At 36.8% G+C, this 21,802-nt stretch overlaps 1 protein-coding gene across 1 annotated transcript in view; it reads right to left on the bottom strand.

Annotated features, from left to right (window-relative positions):
* The window catches only part of LOC123542046 (protein arginine methyltransferase NDUFAF7, mitochondrial-like), a 29,582-nt gene continuing 7,780 nt past the window's right edge, over positions 1-21,802 (bottom strand). Inside the window, exons 8-10 of the mRNA XM_045327682.2 lie at positions 2,132-2,237; positions 1,231-1,298; positions 1-687 (exon numbers count right to left, since the gene is read on the bottom strand). Coding sequence (XP_045183617.2) covers positions 520-687; positions 1,231-1,298; positions 2,132-2,237 — 342 coding nt within the window. The 3' untranslated portion in view covers positions 1-519. The remainder of the gene's footprint in view (positions 688-1,230; positions 1,299-2,131; positions 2,238-21,802) is intronic.

The raw sequence follows: 21,802 nt of genomic DNA, 5'->3' as shown, positions 1-21,802 counted from the left end.
ACAATATTTATAAAATATTTATTTTCTAGGAAACCTTTTTGGCACTAATCGCATTCTTTATAAAATCTACACAGCACTACAAATCTAGAGGTTGTGAATTTTCCTAGGCACATTCTGCATGACACAATTACAGCAGATAGTATGTGTTATCCACCCTACATTTGTGTAAACATACTTATATCAGCCATAGAAGATGTTCCAAATTCAGAAACTTCCCTCGTTCTTTAGCATACCAGATGTAAAACACTCATATGCAGGTCTGTTATCAGTATGTAAGTTACTTTTAGTTAAAGGCGTGCACATCAAACTCATGACTCCTAATATCACAGTCAGTATAACCACTGTATCCTCCACCTCTTATTCATGTGGGGAAGCTGTTAGAGGTTTTGCGGAAAACTATCAATGTACACAAGTACACAATTTAGATCTAAGGCTAACAGACTGCCATTTCAAAACTGATACACCAATACAAAATCAGGTTAGACCCATAGGAACAAATATCTAAAAATAGATGTGTAATCACTGTTCTTCTGGCGGTGGATCAAATCCAACGGGATCATGAGAACTGTTTTTATTTAAGATTGCAAGAAATTTAAATCTTTCTCCCATTTCTTCTGGACTAGTTAACATTTTAAAAGCAGATATGAGGTCTTTCCTTCCTTCAGCATCAGCTTTCTCATATAATATCTGAAAATGAGAAAGGATTCATATAAAAATAATGAAAGCATTTTAAATATATTTGGGGGAAACTAATTTTTCATTAAAGCTTACAGAAGCAATCAATATTATCAACTGAAAAAAATACTTGTAAGCTTGTCCATTGAAAAGTATGGCCTCTAGAGAGGTCACAAGGTTTTTCTATTTTTAGACCTATTGACCTAGTTTTGGACCGCATGTGACCCAGTTTCAAATCTGACCTAGATATCACCAAGATGAACATTCTGACCAACTTTCATAAAGATCCAATGAAAAATGTGACCTCTAGAGTGGTCACAAGCAAAAGTTTACGGATGCAAGGACGGATGGAAGGACGCTGCGCGATCACAAAAGCTCACCGTGTCACTTTGTGACATGTGAGCTAAAAATGTTGAAAAAGGGGCAAAACTTTGTGAAAAAGCAAAATAGAATTATGGAATTAATGCATTTCAAGTCAGATCATCAGAGTGAATAAGTGTGTGAAGTTTCCGTCCTTTCCAAATCATGGATACCGTGGTAATTTTTACAATATACCTTTAATCTGTAGGCTATACCCAACTGCTGTAAGAAATGTGACTGTGTTACAGGTCCAAATGATTTCACTGAAACAGAAAATTGACACTTAAAAGCTGATGCATTGTTATATAATATAGGATTTTTACATTGTTCAGATTTCTTTCAAGTCTGTTATCCATCTTTAAAGTACAAGTTTTTTCAAGTTTAAAGATATACTGATAGCCGAGAACATGGAAACATATTATTTGTGGTTAATGTTAACCTTTACTGGAGGAGGAAGACCTAAATCATTCCTCAAGATATCACTGCAGGCATGGTGGAGAAATACCTAAATGATTCCTCCTGATATCACTTCAGGTGTGTTGGAGTAGACATAAATCATTCCTCCTGATATCATTTTAGGTGTGTTGGAGTAGACATAAATCATTCCTCCTGATATCATTTTAGGTGTGTTGGAGTAGACATAAATCATTCCTCCTGATATCATTTTAGGTGTGTTGGAGTAGACATAAATCATTCCTCCTGATATCATTTTAGGTGTGTTGGAGTAGACATAAATCATTCCTCCTGATATCATTTTAGGTGTGTTGGAGTAGACATAAATCATTCCTCCTGATATCATTTTAGGTGTGTTGGAGTAGACATAAATCATTTCTCCTGATAATGCATACATTGACTACTTTTATGACTAGCAGCCTTTTTTGTAGAAAAAGGATATATCCCTTCCATATGCCTGTTCCTTACAAAAGTATGTTTCATCTAGAAAGCAGTTTACTTGCCAATGCCTTTACATAAAATTGTTGTAAGCTATTCTTCAAGATCAATAAGAAACAATGGTTTTCTATTCTGTTCTCAATGCTTCCTTGCTAGTCTCTTGCAAACAGTAACCAACCTATTTTGAGGGAAACTCTTAACTTACCATTGTCCCCTGCCTGTTTCCTGAGGTAGGAAAAGTCTACATCTGCTGTGAGATCTGCAGAACCAGGGTCAACCAGAACATCATGCAACTGGTGGTCTCGAAATCCCTAAAAGGTATCAAAATCTTTTTGTTAAATATAATAATTCTATATATGAGAAATTAGTATGGCAAAGGCATAATAGACATAGTTCTGAAAATAAGAGGGCCACGATGGCCCTTGATTGCTACCCAGAGTTTCAGGGCTTAAACAAGCTAGAGTGTGCAACTCTGGAAGAGAATCATAATACATGTACTAAGAGGAACATTATATGCTCCAAGTGTCAAAAGTTCAAGAAGTATCAGTTGACATAAACTAGAGCTGTCACAGGAGTGATGAATTATACCCCCACAATATGGCCTTGTCACAGAAGTAAGTCAATGTCAAAGTCATCAATAGGGGTCATCTGCTGGTCATTATCAACCTCCCTTTTAAGTTTCATGATCCTAGGCCAAAGCATTCTCAAGTTAATGTCCGGAAATGATTTAAATGCTCTGGGTCACTGTGACCTTGACCTTTGATCTACTGACCTCCAAATCAATAGGTGTCATCTTCTGGTCATGGTCAACCTTCCTATCAACTTTCATGATCCTAGGCCCAAGCATTCTCAAGTTATCATCCGGAAATGGTTCAACTGTTCTGGGTCACTGTGACCTTGACCTTTGATCTACTGACTTCAAAATCAATACTGGTCATCTGCTGGTCATGAACACCCTCCCTATTAACTTTCATGATATATGCCCAAGTCTTCTCAAGTTATCATCCGGAAACTGTTTAACTGTTCCAGGTCATTGTGGCCTTGACCCTTGACCTACTGACCTCAAAGTTGAACCTGACCTGTAATTCATGATGTTACACCTGTGTACCAAAATCTATGATCCTAGGCCCAAGCATCATCCCGAAACTGTTTAACTGTTCCAGGTCATTTTGACCTTGACCTTTGATCTACTGACTTCAAAGTCAAAACTTACCTGTATTTTATGATGTTACACCTGTGTATCAAAATTTATGATCCTTGGCCTAAGCGTTCTCAAGTTATCATCCGGAAACCGTTTAACTGTTCCAAGCCATTGTGACCTTGACCTTTGACCTACTGACCTCAAAGTCGAACTTGACCTAAATTTTATAATGTTACACCAGTTTACCAACTATTTAAATCTGTCAATTCTTCATGAGTTATTGTCCGGAAAACATGAAAACCAATGGACTGACAGACCGGCCGACAAGCTCACTCCTAAATACCCTCCCCTCAAAACTTTGTTTTGTGGGGGTATAATTAGTGCGACAGATGAAAAACAGCTCAAACACTTTATGCTTTTCAGGTCTTTACAACTGTGTGGAAAAAATACACAGAGAACATTGGAGCAGGCTGATTGTAATTTTGAAGGTCTCTTAATAACAGTTGTTTGCACCGAGTGATCAGAGAGGAATTTCTATACTTAGCTCTAATGACCCCTAAAAGGGAGCCAGTTAGGCTTATTTGAACAAATTTGGGAACTGATCTTACAATGATGCTACAACATCAAACAGTTCATGAGAAGAAGTTATTTAAATTTAAAAAATATTTCTATTTTTAGCTCTTGTGGCCCCTAAAAGAGGTAAAGTGTCCCCATTTGAACAAATGGGAGAGGACCTTACAATGTTACAATGATGCAGTTTCATCAAGTGGTACATTAGAAGAAACTGTTATATTAAAGTGGAATTATGCACATTTTTCAAGTAAAAATCTAGCTGAAATAGATGTGTGTGTAAAAAGGGCAGAGGAAATTATAGCTTTTAACCCAATATACCAAACTCTTCCTGTTACCAGTACAAAATAATAACTTTCCAAATATGACTTTTCTTATTTTGACTGGGGCAGTCTTTTTAAGAAAAGTCAAACTGTATGCAGGAGTTGCTTCCCTTCAACTTCAGAAATCTCTACCCATAGGTAAGGGAGATCACTGCGTAGAAGATTGAAGAAAAGAACTATTATTTTATTAGTCTGATTTCTTTATTTATAAAGCATCAACTTCAAATACTTCTGCGGCATTATCGTTAATTTAACAAATTTAAATGCATAGCAACCGAAAATTGCTTTTATAAAATATTCACAAAAAACACACTAAGATGCACATAATGCCACTTTAATGTCTAATATGAAGTCTAGCAGACCCTAAAAGGGGCCAAGCATCCACATTAATTGAATAAATTTGGGAGGTGACCTTAAAATTATGCTACAGATCAAGTTTAATGAAGTTCTATCTAGCAGTTCAAGGGAAATTGTTCAAAGTTTTTTTTATCTTTAGCTCTAATGACCCTAGAAGGAGTTAAGTGTCCCCATTGAACAAATTTTGGGAGAGGACCTTATAATGATGCTTCAGGCAAAATTTGACGAAGATTCATCAGTAGTTCAACAGATGAAGTTGTTCAAAAGTTTTTTATTTTATTTTGAGCTTGGTTGGCCCCTAAAAACGTCAAAGCTCTGAAAAGATTGATCAAACTTGATAGATGACCATCCCAAGCTGCTGCTACTGACCAGGTCTGGTGCTATTCTACACAGTAGTTCAGAGGAGATGTCATCTGAAGAAAAGTGTGGATGTAAGGAAGATGGATAGACTACAGACAGACAGACAGACAGACAGACAGACAGACAATGGACAGAATGTGTTGGCAATAACTCACCGAACCAAATTAGCCTAACATTTTGTATCTAAGATATCTTAACTGAATCCAAAATCCTCATGTTAAGAAATGATCTAACTCCTATTTTTTATGTCAAACGTATTGACAGTCCAGGGTTTATAAAGTTCACTGATGCAAAAATCATGCAACTGCCAGACACTACAAACTGTGTCCAAAAATAGGACAGATATATGTTTTAAACTTTTAAATAATTAAATACAGTAAAACCTATGTTAAGTAACCAAGGGAGTGACACAATGTAGTTGCTTAAGGCAGGTGGCTGCTTAACCTTTAGCCTGCTAAATTGCTATAACAAACTGGCCCATCTTTCACTTTAGACAATACCATTTATTATTCAAAGGGGTGTTCACTGAAAAATTACTGACTGAATAGCGAACAGTGCAGACCATGATCTGCCTGCACAGACGTGCAGGCTGATCTTGGTCTGCACTGGTCGCAAAGGCAGAATCTCTTGCCGCAAGCAGGCTAAAGGTTAAGAAAAGATCAAATTACAACAAATAGCCAGTTTGGGAAGTTAGCTGACTGGCTGTAAGTGGCCACTTTATACATGTGACTGCTTAGACAGGTTCAACTGTATTTAAATTTATGCACTATAACAATACAATCTTGGCCTGAGCTCATGTACTTCTTCCTATCTTACATTTTTTAACTTAATAAATATAATTATAAGAATTTTATAAACTTCCTTGCAGCACATTTAATCATAACACTTTTCCTGTTTCAGAATTTTACGTAATTGAGAGTACTTAAGAATAATCATTCGTTACTAATAGCAATTGTTTTAATTGAATATATGACATAGCAGGGTGACACATTTTTTTATGACTGAAAAAAAAAAAACACACACAAAAAAACAAGGGGAATTTCAGATCAAGTGACATGTTGACATAACAATATAAATAGCAAAGTTAACACTGAATCCTAAGGACTTTAACAGAATAAAAAACAATTATTTAAAGCTTTAATATAACATACAAATACCTGCATTGAAAGTATTCATTGATGCTTTGATTTATAATTCCTACATTTGCATACGGAAATATAACAGGATAGATAAGAAACATGATGTAAACTTTACATACACAGTGCACGAGACTAAATAAGGATTTGAAGCAAAAAAGGTTTATAACATTTATTTGAAATATTTATTAACAGGATTTACTTGAAATAAACAAGGACTAAATCAGTGTTTTAATAACCTTAATTTGAAATATAAAAGGACTTATTTGAAGTTGTAATAACCTTAATTTAAAGTAGACAAACATGCATGTTTTGCATACAGTGATGAAATTATTTCATTTTCTCATTATATTCACGCAGGAAAAAATGTCACACTGTTCAAGACACAAGGACAGTCAATCATGTACAAATCATTACACGTGGATTGATGAACCATGTCTGTGGTGTCCACTGGATAAAACGTGCCATTCCAAAAGTTCAACTACAAATATCTGTGTTGGTAAAAGTGTTGACCAGGAAGCTACATCTAATGACAAAAAGTTTGCGAATTTTTCATATGATGTTAACGAGGCTTACAAACTAGCACAGTTTTCCGCAATAGCCTATTCTGATGAACCAAAGAAATGTTTAATGGCACTATTTCCAAGAAGTGATTACACACTTTTCTATGTCTATTTAAAGGATTGTGATGATTATTTGTTTGATTATGAAAAACAATGTTTAGCATTTGCAACATTTTCACACAGGAACCAAGAAATTATTGTGGCATATCGTGGAACAAGGGGGGTAAAACAAATTATAGATCAAGTCCTTGCAAGCATAGGAACACCTTACAAGTCGTCTGCTGTTGGTGGAAAAGTAGAAAGATACTTTTACAATGTACATAAAAAACTTTACTACAGCATTAAACATATGATTAAGGATTTGATTCAATGGTTTCCAAATTATACTGTGAAGCTGACAGGACACTCACTAGGGGGCGCTGTCGCATCTCTTTCAAGCGCAATGCTTGTTAGAGACAAGATACTAAAGCCAGAACAACTTCTCCTCTACACGTTCGGTATGCCTCGAGTTGGAACCAAGAAATATGCACACGCTCATGACAGACTGGTTCCCAACAGTTGGAGAGTTGTGCGGGAAGGGGATGCTGTTGCTAGGTTACCATCCTGTACACTGGCACTATGTTCATTGTTCAGTAAACCGCATCATCATGGCACTAAAGTATTGTATTCTGGTTCAAAAATGGACATAAAGTCAGAATATATTATTTGCAATAGAAATAAGGTGTCCACATCAAAATGCCAGGAGAAGAGAAGAAAGAAACGAGGGACAGTAAAGGGCATGATTAAAAAACACAAAGTCTACTTTGATATTCCAATTGGGACATATTGTCGTGACCACATCTTAAAACAAACATGAGCTTAAAACATGGTGGGGCATTATCCCTCATGCTGTTGTCTATTTCCATATATTTTTAATATGTATTTAAATACTTTTCCCTAAAAGAATCTTTAAAGGAATGAGTGATTAATTTTAATATAACATTGACCATGTAGACAGAGTATTTATAGTGACTTGATTTCATTCTCTGGAAACTGTCTGTACTTTTAATAAACAACGTGTGTATCTTTCAATGTCATATTTACATTTAGTTATCTGTATAGGGAGACAGTATGTTTGTTTGTTTGCTTTGTTTGGATTCAAAGAATTATTTTGAGATGCAAGTCAAAATTTCAATACAGTAACAAAGAGTTTATTTGTTTAAAAAAATGCTAATAGAGAAACATTTTGAACTGAGTGAAATGTGTCTTCATAAATAGCACTGAATGTTCTTTAGAGGTCATCAATATAATAGGGTTATTATAACAGTAGCTTGATCTGGGATGCCGTATTCAGCTCAAGTGAATTTGCCAGGTTGGATCACACTCGGCACCAACTAAAATACACGAGGGCCAAATACAACATCCCAGATCCAGCTACTGTTATAATGACCCTTTTTGCTTGTCGTTTTGTTAACAAACAAAATTTTCAATGTTTGAACAGTTATCAATGTTAAAATAGAACTGATAGTAGTTTTTGTGTGTGCTATTTATAGAACTGTGTCTGGTCATGCATATTAAATGAAAATAGTCCTGCAACATGAAATACATTGTACACAAGGTGCAATACAGAATTATTTCCTGACAGTTCCTATTTACTTGTAAAATACAAGTTCTATTTTTGACAGAATTTATATTTGTATAAAATAAAGTCTCATATAATAGCCCTAGCACTGGGGGTCCATATCTATGCATAACTTGCACAATACTTTACAGTGAGGATATAATCTACATATCGTCTGAAAGGAAGTAATTACAGATATTTTTTTTTAAATCAAACTTATTTAATATGAAACTTTTCTTCAGTGCATTTCATTTCCTCTCTATTGAGTTTGAAATATCTTTCATGACCAATACCAAAGATTTGATGAAATGGTGATAAAATGAATGGAAGTGTGTATCATGGATCATGGAATACTTAAATCTGAAACAAGTGCCTAACTTGATAGTGATTGTAATATATATCGTCATTGTAATATATATGTATTAATTTATTGAGATGGCTTATTGACACACAAACAGAACAAGACCCGAAGGATGGTTTATATATTTAATATGTGTGTTGCATCCAAAGTATAAACTCACACTCTCTCTATAGAAATATGTATATCTTACATACAGAAACAATAATGGAATATGATATCATAGGCGGAGCTTAATCTATCTTGTAGACTTGCTTACTACATCCTCCTTTACCTTTAGATTAGAACTCATCAATAATCAGAACACATAAATTGTTTAAAATAATCAAAGTTCAAATATATACTCAAAACAAGAAAATTCTTTCTAATGAAATAAGCTAGTTAGCAAGTCTATTATCATAATATCTCCTCTTTTTTTTTCAGCAAAGTTCATTAACCCTTGTTATCAACATAATCAGTTTATAGAGCATCTGCTTTAGCTAAGTACTTTTACAATGTCACTGTAAATTGAAATATCCTGGGAAAGTCCTCGGAATGTCCCGTCGTTATCTAACAGTTTCGTGTTTTATCTCAAAACCCTAAAATGTGTACAATCAACTGTTATTTTTATCAAAATTATAAATTAAGTTTTGAGTTCTACCGCCCAAGTACTAATTATAATGTAATTGTGAAACAGACAAGTAATAATTCCCAAGAGTAACATAATATTTTCACACACTGATCATTTGTCCAAAGAATAATAAATCCAGCAAGCGAATATAAAATGACTACACTGCTATGGTAGCAAATAGGGCATTATTATGGCCCACACAACACTTAGGTGACTAATCCTGTGCACTGAAACATGTGAAATTATGTCACTGATTAATCCAATCATTCATTGACAAAACGTCTAGGCGGTCGTCGTTTCCTTTGCGACCTTTGACGTGGTGCAAATACAGTATCTGCAGGTTTCGTCTGCGCCGGCTCATGACCACCTTGAACTACCCTGAACTTTGACACGTCTCGTGTAATTTCCTTTCCTCTGTGCTTGATTGTTAGCATTGAACCTTTCCTAGCAATGACAATGCCAGGTGTAGGGTCAAACATTGTCTCAAATTTGTTACGTTGTTCTCGTTTTAGTAACACACGGTCTCCAATTTTCAATGCACTTGGCTGTGCTCTTCTGTTTTTGTCCGCATAAAGTTTGTTTTTTCGATTTTGACAGACTGTCCCTGTCGCGAACATCTGTGTCTTGCTTTTCAAATGTCATTGATGGCAATTTCGTTTTTACTTTCCGATTGTACATTAATTCACTAGGAGCTTTTTGTGTTGAAGATTGTGGCGAATTGCGAAAATTCATTAGATATCTATTCAACGCTCTCTTATAATCTTGACCTGATGCTATTGCGGTTTTAACTGATTTTTGCAATGGTGCCATGAATCGCTCGACTATTGCATTTCCTTGTGGGTGCAATGGAGTAATTCGTTTATGTTTAAATCCCGACTTATCAGCATATTCTCTGAAAGTACGACTCTGAAATGGAGGTCCATTGTCCGTTCTCAATACGTCTGGATATCCAAATATCGAAAATATTGATTCCAAACGCGGTATGACAGTTTCTGAGGATGTTGACCTGACTCTCTCAACTATTGGAAAACGACTATAATCGCATATTACCACTAATAACAGGTACCCGTCCGGGAATGGTCCACAAAAGTCACAACTGACTTCAGAAAACACATCTCGTGGCAGAGGTGTTGGTTTTATCGGATCTGGAGTACATCCTGGTGATGCAGCTTGGCACACAATGCATGATTTGCATGCTTCTTCAACCATTTTATCCATATGCGGGAACCAACAATATTCCCGAAGTAATCCTTTGCACTTTGATTGGCCTTGGTGACCCTCGTGCGAAAGTAACACTGTTTGTTTTTGCAAAGTTTCTGGTATACAAAGCTGTGTACCCCGTAACAACACATATCCTTCATCGGTATATGCAACTGCAAGTTCTTGATTCCTGTTTAAATTTTCATATAAACGAAAACTTTCATCGGATTGGCATTTCTGATTTTTCCAGTCATTTGTTTCTATTGCATTCTTGACACAACTTAATACACAGTCTGATTTAGTAGCTTTTGCTACGTCTGATAGCTTCAATGCATCTGGCAAAGTGTTATCAGTAATAAAACTGATATATTGTTCGGCTACTGTGTTGGTTGCGTGTCTCGCGTGCGGATGTCTGGAAAGATAATCTGAGATCATTAGACTACCTGGTCTATAAATCGTCTGGAAATCATACGTTAACAACTTCAAACGCCAACGTTCTAATCTTGGTGACTGTATATTCTTTACGTTGTTGAAAATTGATTGAAGTGCAGCGTGATCCGTTATCAATTTGAATTGCTTGCCGAATAAGTACAAATGAAAATGTTGAATCATGATAACAGCACTTAAAGCTTCTCTCTCTGTTTGCGAATAGCGCGCTTGTACTGAATTGTAAGCTTTGCTTCCATACGACACTATTTTTCCTTTCTGAATAAGTATTCCTGAACAGCCTACTGGGCTGCCGTCTACCCAGAGTTCAGTTTCTTTCCTCGGGTCAAAATACGTCATGACTTTGTCACTAGTCAATGCCTCTTTTAGTGAAGTGAACGATTTTTCCTGATCGTCATTCCATTCGAATTTTACATCCTGATGAGTAAGTCGTCGTAATGGTTCCGTTAGAACTGAATAGCCATCTATGAACTTAGACAAATAGTTTGTGAGACCAAGAAATGAACGGATTTCGGATACAGATTTTGGTCTGTCCATGTTTTTTACTGCATCTACCTTGTCAGGATCAGGTGAAATTCCCGATTCCGAAAACACGTATCCGTAGAATTTGATTTTTGATTGTCCGAACGAACATTTTTTCTTGTTCAATGTCAGGTTCCGTTCTTGAAGACGCTGAAGTAATGCTCGCAGATTGATATCATGTTCTTCACGCGTTTTGCCGTAGCATACGATATCGTCAGCAATGTTTAACACGCCTGTCAGACCTTGAAGTGCTTGACGAAGCTCATTTTGGAACAGAATCGGTGCTGCTGACACTCCAAAATTTAAACGTTTATATCGAAAAAGTCCAACATGTGTCTGAAACGTTGTCATTACACGTGATGACTCATCCAGTTCAATTTGATGGAATGCTTTGTACAGATCGAGACGTGAAAACACTTTTGCGCCGTTCAACGTTAAGATTATATCATCCACCGTCGGACTAACATTTTTCTCTGTTTTAATTGCGATGTTGGCTTTCCTCATATCTATGCACACCCTTACTTCTCTCGGTGAATTTGGTTTTGGAGCAGCTACCAGGTTCGATACCCATGGTGTTGGTACACCTTCCACTTTTTCAATAACATCCATATCCTCCAAACTTTTAAGTTCCTGCTCAACTTGCTCACGCACATGAAATGGCACTCTCCTAGGAGGCTGAGCTACTGGCACAACACTTTCATCAATGTGAAACTTAACTTTTCTGTTTTTCAGACATCCTAACCCAGTGAAAACTTGCGAGTATTCCTCAATAAGTCCTTCATACTCGTCTTTGGTTTGAACAGATTGTATCTGCGGTAAAATCCCAAGCTCTACTGACAGCTCATAACTAATCAATGATTATTTATTACCTGTAACGATATGGAAATCTCTAGTCACGAATTTTGAATCCGACTCAACAAGCAAAGAACATTTACCTTGGAATGGCAGTGGAGACTTCTGTCCAAATGCGAACGCTTTCGTGGTCGCTTTCTTGATTTCCGGTGATTTTTTCATTTTCTTAAGGACAATTTCACTGACAATATTGATCGATGACCCGCTATCAACCAAAACATTCACATCTACACCATTTAATTTTATTCTTTTCTTTGGCACTTTCTTTCCATCTAACATGAATCCAAATAGCACATCACATTCATCTGAATTGCAATCCGTCGCGTATTCATCTGTTAAAATTTCTAAATCCGGCTGTTCATCCTCGATCAATGTCACCTGCTTCTTACGTTTTCTACAAACAGATATATAATGGTTCTTCTTGTGGCAATAATTACATTCTGCTCCAAGCGCGGGGCAACGTGATATATGTGGGTATTTTCCTCCACAGTTCCGACATTTCTTGCTAGTTTGTTGAGGACTGATTCGCCTTCCCGACGACAAGCCTGCTTGCGGTAAACCTTGATATGAACTAGAACGTTGTTGCGAACGTTGTGGTACGAATCCCTTTGATTTCCGACTAAAATATGAATTGCTTTTTACACGCACTACCTGCTGACTACTAGTGTCCTTTGACATACTTGTTGCCTGAGTCTTCGAAATTTCCATTGTTCTCATCATTGTAAGTAAGTCATTAAGTGATTTTTCTGAATCTTGCAAACATCGCATTCTCATTTTTTGCGAAATAACACCCTGTATGATTTGGCTTTTAATTTCTGATTCAGTGTCCGAAAATTCACAGTTTTTAGCTTTTTGTCGTAATCTAGTCACATATTGGTCAATCGTTTCACCGTGCAACTGTTTAATATTCCTGAATTCGAAAATTTCAAACTGAGTGTTTTTTCTAGGTTTGAAGTAGTTTGTAAGTCCAGCTTTTGTTTCATCGTAATTTTCACTCTCTCCATGCAGATTTAACGTATCATAAATGTCATATACATCATCTCCAGCATAGTGCAGTAACAGTGCCTTTTTCCTTTTCCTTGTATTTATACCTAGCCCAACAAATAAATTCTCCAGTTTATCTACATATTTGTCCCACCGAACACCTAGGGAATTTTCGTCAGCGTAAACATCAAATTTGGGAAATGCAGGTAAATTTTCCATTGTCACAAAATCGCTTAATCCTCAGTTTTAAAATAATCCGATCCTCGTCGCCATTGTAATATATATCGTCATTGTAATATATATGTATTAATTTATTGAGATGGCTTATTGACACACAAACAGAACAAGACCCGAAGGATGGTCTATATATTTAATATGTGTGTTGCATCCAAAGTATAAACTCACACTCTCTCTATAGAAATATGTATATCTTACATACAGAAACAATAATGGAATATGATATCATAGGCGGAGCTTAATCTATCTTGTAGACTTGCTTACTACAGTGATATATACACAATAAATGTTCACATGATAAAGAGTAAAAACTCCAAAATAAAAATGGATCAGTATATGTAATAATATATTCAGCTTAGTATGAGTGATGTTCAAAAAGAAATGCAACCGATCTTTGCATTTGTTCATCTTTTAAGTAAGATAAAGGATTGGGTCACAATTGTAAATACTGTTTAGTTAAAATGTATATTTAATACAAATTTAAACAATCAAATGAAATATAACTTTGCAAGATAAGTTTGTTGATGGTACTGTCATGTTCTTCAGCAATAAAGAAAGAAGTTTGATTTGCTAGCTGACTTGGAGCAGACCCTTTGTTTGGACTGCTATAAAAATTTAGTTGAGCTCCATAATTTACCAATCAACAAGAGACGCTAACAGTCATAATATATACCAGTCAAAGCAAATTGCTTTTAACTTTTAAAATATCCTACTTATTCAGTACATTAGTAATCATTTTTTTCAATTTCTACTAATTCAAGGGCCATAACACCTGAGCAAAAAAGACTACCTGGCCAATTATTGAACTTGGCCAGGATAACATGCCCATAATTATTGTAAGTTTAAATAACATGAACTGCTCAAGTTATTATGTCAACACAGTCAACTTCTGCAATTTTAAGTGGTTCAATTGCCATAACTCTAGAATGGCTGGGATTACACAGCTGGTTTTCAAATGTTTTTTAGACATTATGCCCATAAACAGTGTGACCAAGTTTGTTAAACTTTGGATGAGAACTACTCAAGTAAGAACGCTGACATGGAAATGACTGAAAGTGATCACAAGAGTCAGGTGACCACTCTATCAAGTTTGTTGATGTTGAGCATCAAATCTGTTATAAACTTCAATATGCTTATACTGTATACAAGGCTCATTGTTTCTTAGACAAATGATGTACAAATTCCTTTATATCTTTTTATTTTTCTATGTGCACCATAAAAATTAGGTTACTAATAAAAGCCCTCTTAAAACTGGAACAAAGATCAAATTTTTGCAGTAACAACTGCATGTATTACAATACAAATTAAGGGTGCTATAGTTACAAAATACGCCTGTCGAGGGCTTGTTAAGTCGTCATTCTTGTATCTGACCTTTGATCTCTAAGTGTGACCTTGACCTTAGACCTAGGGACCTGGTTCTTGTGCATGACACTCCGTCTTATGATGGTGAACAATTGTGCCAAGTTACATCAAAATCCCTCTGTGCATGAAGGAGAAATCCTCTGGATAAAGTTGTCATTCTTGTATCTGACCTTTGACCTTTAAGTGTGACATTGACCTTAGACCTATGGACCTGGTTCTTGTGCATGACATTCAGTCTCTTGATGGTGAACAACTGTGCCAAGTTACATCAAAATCCCACTATGCATGAAGAAGAAATGCTCCAGACAAAGTCCTTCTTGTATCTGACCATCTTAAGTGTGACCTTGACCTTAGACCTAGGGGCCTGGTTCTTGCGCACAACACTCCGTCTCATCGTGGTGAACATTTGTGCCAAGTTGCATAACAAGAGCTGTCACAGTAGACATCGTGCTCGACTATTTCGATGCTGGATAGTGAAACTGGGTACATATGAGGAAGCTGGAGTTGTCCATGGAGTGTTTAATAACTCCAATGGTGGATGAAGATATTGCACAATAGCTTGAGTCTGTGTCAAAAATATTAAGTTATAAGAGAGACAAAGATGAAGTGTATCAAAACACTAAATAAGTATAATTCTAAGCAAAAAGTGGGCATAATTCATAAAATATTGGTGCAAGAGTTATACACCTTGTGTGACATGATGTAGGTGATGATGAGGAACAAGTACTTCTAGTTTGAATCAAATCCATTTAGTCCTCCACCTCTGATTCATGTGGGGAAGTTGGCAGTTACTTGCGGAGAACAGGTTTGTACTGGTACAGAATCCAGGAACACTGGTTAGGTTAACTGCCCGCCGTTACATGACTGAAATACTGTTGCAAAACGGCGTCAAACCCAAAACAAACAAAACAAAAAATCCATTTAGTAACTAAAAGATGCTTTTGTAAAAAAGCGCATGTCTCCCCCACTGCATAGTCGTATATGCAAGAAGTCAATAGGGGAGAAGAGCGAAAGTCAAAGAGACACTGATGGTTGGCTGCAATAGGGATCACCTATTTGGCATATCCAATCATCCCACTAAGTTTCAACATTCTGGGCCTAGTAGTTCTCAAGTTATGAATTGGATACGGTTTTCCATGTTTGGGCTGCTGTGACCTTGACCTTTGATCAAATGACCCCAAAATCATTTGGGGTCATTTACTCTGCATGTCCAATTATCCCATTAAGTTTCAACATTCTGGGTCAAGTGGTTCTCAAGTTATTGACTGGAAAGAGTTTTCTATGTTCAGTCCCCTGTGACCTTGACCTTTGAGGAAGTGACCCCCAAAAACAATAGGGGTCACCTACTCAGTTATTCCTATCTCCCTATGAAGTTTGAAGGTTCTAGGTCAAATGGTTCTGAAGTTATAAATTGGAAATGGATTTCCATTTTCTGTCCACTGCGACCTTGACCTTTAACAGAGTGACCCCAAAATCAATAGGGGTCATCTCCTCTGCATGACCAATCATCCTATGAAGTTTCAACATTCTGGGTCAGGTGGTTCTCAAGTTACTGTCTGGAAATGGTTTTCCATGTTCAGACTCCTGTGACCTTGAACTTTAACTAAGTGACCCAAAAATCAATAGGGGTCATCTACTCTGCATGTCCAATCATCATCCTATGAAGTTTCAACATTCTGGGTCAAGTGGTTCTCAAGTTACTGAATGGAATTTGTTTTCCATATTCAGGCCCATGTGACCTTGACCTTTGATCAAGTGACCCCAAAATCAATAAGGGTAATCTAGTCTGCATGTCCAATCATCCTATGAAGTTTCAACATTCTGGGTCAAGTGGTTCTCAAGTTACTGACCGGAAATGGTTTTCCATGTTCAGCCTCCTGTGACCTTGACCTTTAATAGAGTGACCCTAAAATAAATACGGGTCATATCCTCTGCATGACCAATCATCCTATGAAGTTTCAACATTCTGGGTCAAGTGGTTCTCAAGTTACTGACCGGAAATGGTTTTCCTTGTTCGGGCCCCTGTGACCTTGACCTTTAATGCAGTGACCCCAAAATTATAAGGGGTCATCTACTCTGCATGTCCAATCATCCTATGAAGTTTCAACATTCTGGGTCAAGTGGTTCTCAAGTTACTGACCGGAAATGGTTTTCCATGTTCAGACCCCTGTGACCTTGCACTTTAACTGAGTGACCCCAAAATCAATAGGGGTCATCTACTCTGCATGACCAATCATCCTTTGAAGTTTCAACATTCTGGGTCAAGTGGTTCTCAAGTTACTGACCGGAAATGGTTTTCCTTGTTCGGGCCCCTGTGACCTTGACCTTTAACGCAGTGATCCCAAAATCAATTGGGGTAATCTTACTCTGCATGATCAATCATCCTATGAAGTTTCAACATTCTGGGTCAAGTGGTTCTCAAGTTATTGATCGGAAATGGTTTTCCATGCTCAGGCCCCTGTGACCTTGACCTTTGACGGAGTGATCTCAAAAACGACAGGGGTCGTCTACTCCGTAAGCCCTGCCACCCTATGAAGTTTGAAGGTTCTAGGTCAAATGGTTCTCCAGTTATTGATCGGAAATGAAGTGTGATGGACGGACGGACGGAAGTTCCTACATATGGATACTTAGGTGGCTACTCTTTTGTTCTCTCTATTGTTCTTTTAGGTATGAAGGTATTAAATGCCTCCGCTACTATTTTCTATATAAAATTAACAACTTATAACATATTTTAATCAAGATTTCTAGCCTTTCACTTCCTGCGAGACTACCCTTGTCTTGAAGGTCTGTCTTTAGGCAATCAAAATATACTCAAAAAATATGGTGTTGACCATAATGCAGTGAAACCATGGTCACGTGACTGAGACACGTGATGAAAACGCTAATATTGCGTGGGTAGACATCAGGAAATACCTACTTTCACTTTCATTTTACAAGGCAGCTTCAAATCAATAATATATCTGGCATGAAAATGGCCTTTACTAGGCGGGAAAATTGCACTATATATTGATATGGACTACATTCGAGTGGACCACGGAGGCATATCCAGCTAATTGCCCCCTTCATGCCTATAAGAAATACCAAAGTTTTCAAAATCGTTCTGTTGCAGTCAATTATTGTACGTAAGTCAATTGTCAACAATTTTGCCAACTTTCAGATTGAAAGAATGGCTACTGTCGGAATTGTGCCCCATTCAGACAGACAGTCCACACCTGCAAAAAACGTGTCAGGGGCATAGATAATGCCAGTGTTTCATTAAATACAGTATCATACGGCCTTACTTTTCTTATTTTTATAATTCGTTTGCAAGAAACAGCTAGAAGTACACCAAAAATAATCGATTTCTGTCTTAAAATGGTGCTTATTGCTCAATTCTGATCAGAAAGTACCAGTTTTACATCGGTTGAAGCAATTTTCACGAAGTGAGAATTTTTCATTTTAGGTATGAAGGTATTAAATGCCTCCGCTACTATTTTCTATATAAAATTAACAACTTATAACATATTTTTATCAAGATTTCTAGCCTTTCACTTCCTGCGAGACTACCCTTGTCTTGAAGGTCTGTCTTTAGGCAATCAAAATATACTCAAAAAATATGGTGTTGACCATAATGCAGTGAAACCATGGTCACATGACTGAGACACGTGATGAAAACGCTAATATTGCGTAGGTAGACATCAAGAAATACCTACTTTCACTTTCATTTTACAAGGCAGCTTCAAATTAACTTTTGAAGCATATAACGTAGCTTAAAATCATCTGCGGACATTCCTTTTTACAATCAAGCATCAATAAAGCTTATATCTGGCATGAAAATGGCCTTTACTAGGCGGGAAAATTGCACTATATATTGATATGGACTACATTCGAGTGGACCACGGAGGCATATCCGGCTAATTGCCCCCTTCATGCCTTTAGCCATGTAAGAGAAAAATAGCCACATAAAAGCCTTACGGAATGAATGACATCAAAGAAAAAGTACAGTTACCTATTGTTCTTATAGCCACTTAAGTATGCAAAGGGCAAAAACAATATGTCTCCCCCAGAGGGGAGGAGACATAATTACTAAGATATAGTGAAAATGCATCTAAATTAACCTTAAATTCTAAGTAAAAGGGGGCATAATTCATGAAAAATTGGTGCCAAAGTTATGCACCTTGTGTCATATGATGTGGGTGATAAGGTGGAACAGCTATATTAAGTTTGAATCAAATCCATCTAGTAATAACTGAGATAGAGTGAAAGTGCACCAAAACTTTAACCTGAAATTCTAAATAAAACGGGGAGATAATTCATTAAATATTGGTACCAGAGTTATGGACCTTGTGTCACATGATGTGGGAGATGATGTGGAACAACTACTTTCAGTTTGAATCAAATCAATTTTGTAATAATTAAGATAGAGTGAAAGTGTTTCAAAACTTTAACCTGTCATTCTAAGTAAAAAGGGGTGATAATTCATGAAAATATTGGTGTTAGAGTTATGGCCCTTGTGCCAAATGATGTGGATGATGATGAGGAATAACTATTTTAAGTCTGAAACAAATCCATCAAGTAATTACAGAGATAAGGAGAAAAAAGAGAAAGTGTAAAAAAACTTTAACCAAGGTGGGGACGTGGAAGGACGCTGAAGCCAGGTTGAGTAGGATAGCTCTTCATATACTTCGTATAGTCCAGCTAAAAATCCATCCATGCATGATGAAGAAATGCTCCTGACAAAGTTTATGGACACCCACCCGCCAAGGGCGTTCATATAATACATATAGGGAGTTCCAACCAGTAGTCAGATCTAAAGATGAACATTGTAAGCAGAGTTACACTATATACAGGTGACTGCTAATAAGGTTAGACTGTAGTTAGTACAGACCTGCTTGCACTACATTTTGAACACTCCTTAAATTTAGTTCAGTCAGTATATTTGTGAAAGGGTTTCTTTTAAACAATGCAAGAACAAATCTTGTAGAAGGATTTGTTTTAAAGTCAAAAATATATTATATTAAGCTTTCATGGTCTTAACCCTTTGTTAAATGGAATTATTATATAGAAAGGAAAGTAATACTAGAGTATAGTCCTTAAAAAGTCAGGAACTAACGTTTTTTGCTTTATATTTCTAACTGATATTCTTTGTGCATCATGTACAATTATAATATATGCTTTTGTATTCATTTTTTGTTGTTGTTAAGATGTTTTGTGAAAACTGATGGTGGCAGAGAAAACAAGAGGGCCATGATGGCCCTGTATCGCTCACCAGAGTAGATCTGGCCTACTGACCTAGTTTTTGATCCCACATGACCTAGTTTCGAACTTGCCCTAGAGATCATCAAAACAAACATTCTGACCAAGTTTCATAAAGACTGGATCACAACTGTGGCCTCCTGAGTGTTCACAAGTTTTTCCTTTGATTTGACCAGGTGACCTAGTTTTTTATCCCACATGACACAGATTCAAACTTGAACTAAAGATCATCAAGACAAATGTTCTGACTAATTTGCAGGAGTTTCAAACTTAAATTGTGGTTTCTAGAGTGTTAACAAGGTATTCCTTTGATCTGGCCTAGTGACCTACTTTTTGACCCAGTTTCAAACTTGACCTAGAAATCATCAAGAAAAACATTCTGATTCAGTTTCATAAAGATTGAGTCACAACTAATGCCTCTAGAGTGTTCACAAGCTTTTCATATGATCTGGCCTAGTGACCTAGTTTTTGACCCCCACATGACCCAGTTTCAAACTTGACCTAGAAATAAGCAAGATAAACATTCTGACCAAGTTTCATAAAGATTGGATCATAACTGTGGTCTCTAGAATGTTCACAAGCTTTTCCTTTGATCTGGCCTACTGACCTAGTTTTTGACCCAACATGACCAAGTTTCAAACTCGGCTTAGATATCATCAAGACAAACATTCTGATTCAGTTTCATAAAGATTGGGTCATAACTGTAGCCTCTAGAGTGTTCACAAGCTTTTCATGTGATCTGGCCTAGTGACCTAGTTTTTGACCCCACATGACCCAGTTTCAAACTTGACCTAGAGATCATCAAAACAAACATTCTGACCAAGTTTCATAAAGATTGGGTAATAACAATGGCCTCTAGAGTGTTCACAAGCTTTTCCTTTGATCTGGCCTAATGACCTAGTTTTTTAACCAACATGACCCAGTTTATAACTTGACCTACAGATCATCAAGACAAACTTTCTGACCAAGTTTCATAAAGATTGGATAACAACTGTGGCCTCTACAGTGTTCAAAGGCTTTTCCTGTGATCTGGCCTAGTGACCTAGTTTTTGACCCAACATGAGCCAGTTTCAAACTTGACCTAGAGATCATCAAGACAAACATTTTGACCAAGTTTCATAAAGATTGGGTCATAACAATGGCTTCTAGAGTGTTCACAAGCTTTTCCTGTGATCTAGCCTAGTGACCTAGTTTTTGTTCCCACATGACCCAGTTTCGAACTTGACCTAGAGATCATCAAGACAAACATTCTGACCAAGTTTCATAAAGATTGGGTCATAACTGTGACCTCTAGATTGTTCACAAGCTTTTCCTTTGATCTGGCCTAGTGACCTAGTTTTTGACCCCCACTTGACCCAGTTTCGAACTTGACCTAGAGATCATCAGGACTAACATTCTGACCAAGTTTCATAAAGATTGGGTCACAACTGTGGCCTCTAGTGTTCACAAGGCAAATGTTGACGGATGCAGGACAACGCACGCCGACGGACGCCGGACAATGACTGGTCACAATAGCTCACCTTGAGCACTTTGTGCTCTGGTGAGCTAAAACGCTACTGGTCATGCAGGGAAAAAAATGCTGTTGGCATGCTTTGAAATAAGATGCATGAGTTCTGTGTGAAACGTAAACACTGGTGAAATTTTTTGTATTTCAAACTGTCTTTCTTGAAAGACAAATTTATTGTAGACTTTACTCTTAACATTGTTTCTAAAATGCAACTGTTTATGAAAGGCTACAATTGCCATCCAAAACTCAATTAAATGAGGACAAAGTTGTAACTGTTCAGTGTTTGACCCTTGGTTTATAGTATTTTAAAAATCTCAAGTTAATGATCTGATATCGTCATCTAAAATTTCAAGAATTGAATACAGTTGTCTCTCTTGAATGTCAGTAGTCTCTGTACTGGCCTGTTTTTTCATCACCATAAACGTGATACAGGTAGATGGACTGTCAGCTTCCACTATGATTTAATTTTGGCCCACAAGTTTATTTAAAGTATGAAACGGCTGTCTTATTGT

The sequence above is a fragment of the Mercenaria mercenaria genome, chromosome 1 (assembly GCF_021730395.1).
Source record: "Mercenaria mercenaria strain notata chromosome 1, MADL_Memer_1, whole genome shotgun sequence".
NCBI classification, from domain to species: domain Eukaryota; kingdom Metazoa; phylum Mollusca; class Bivalvia; order Venerida; family Veneridae; genus Mercenaria; species Mercenaria mercenaria.
Note: the sequence above shows the minus strand (reverse complement) of the source record. Positions and strands in the feature narration are given on the sequence as shown.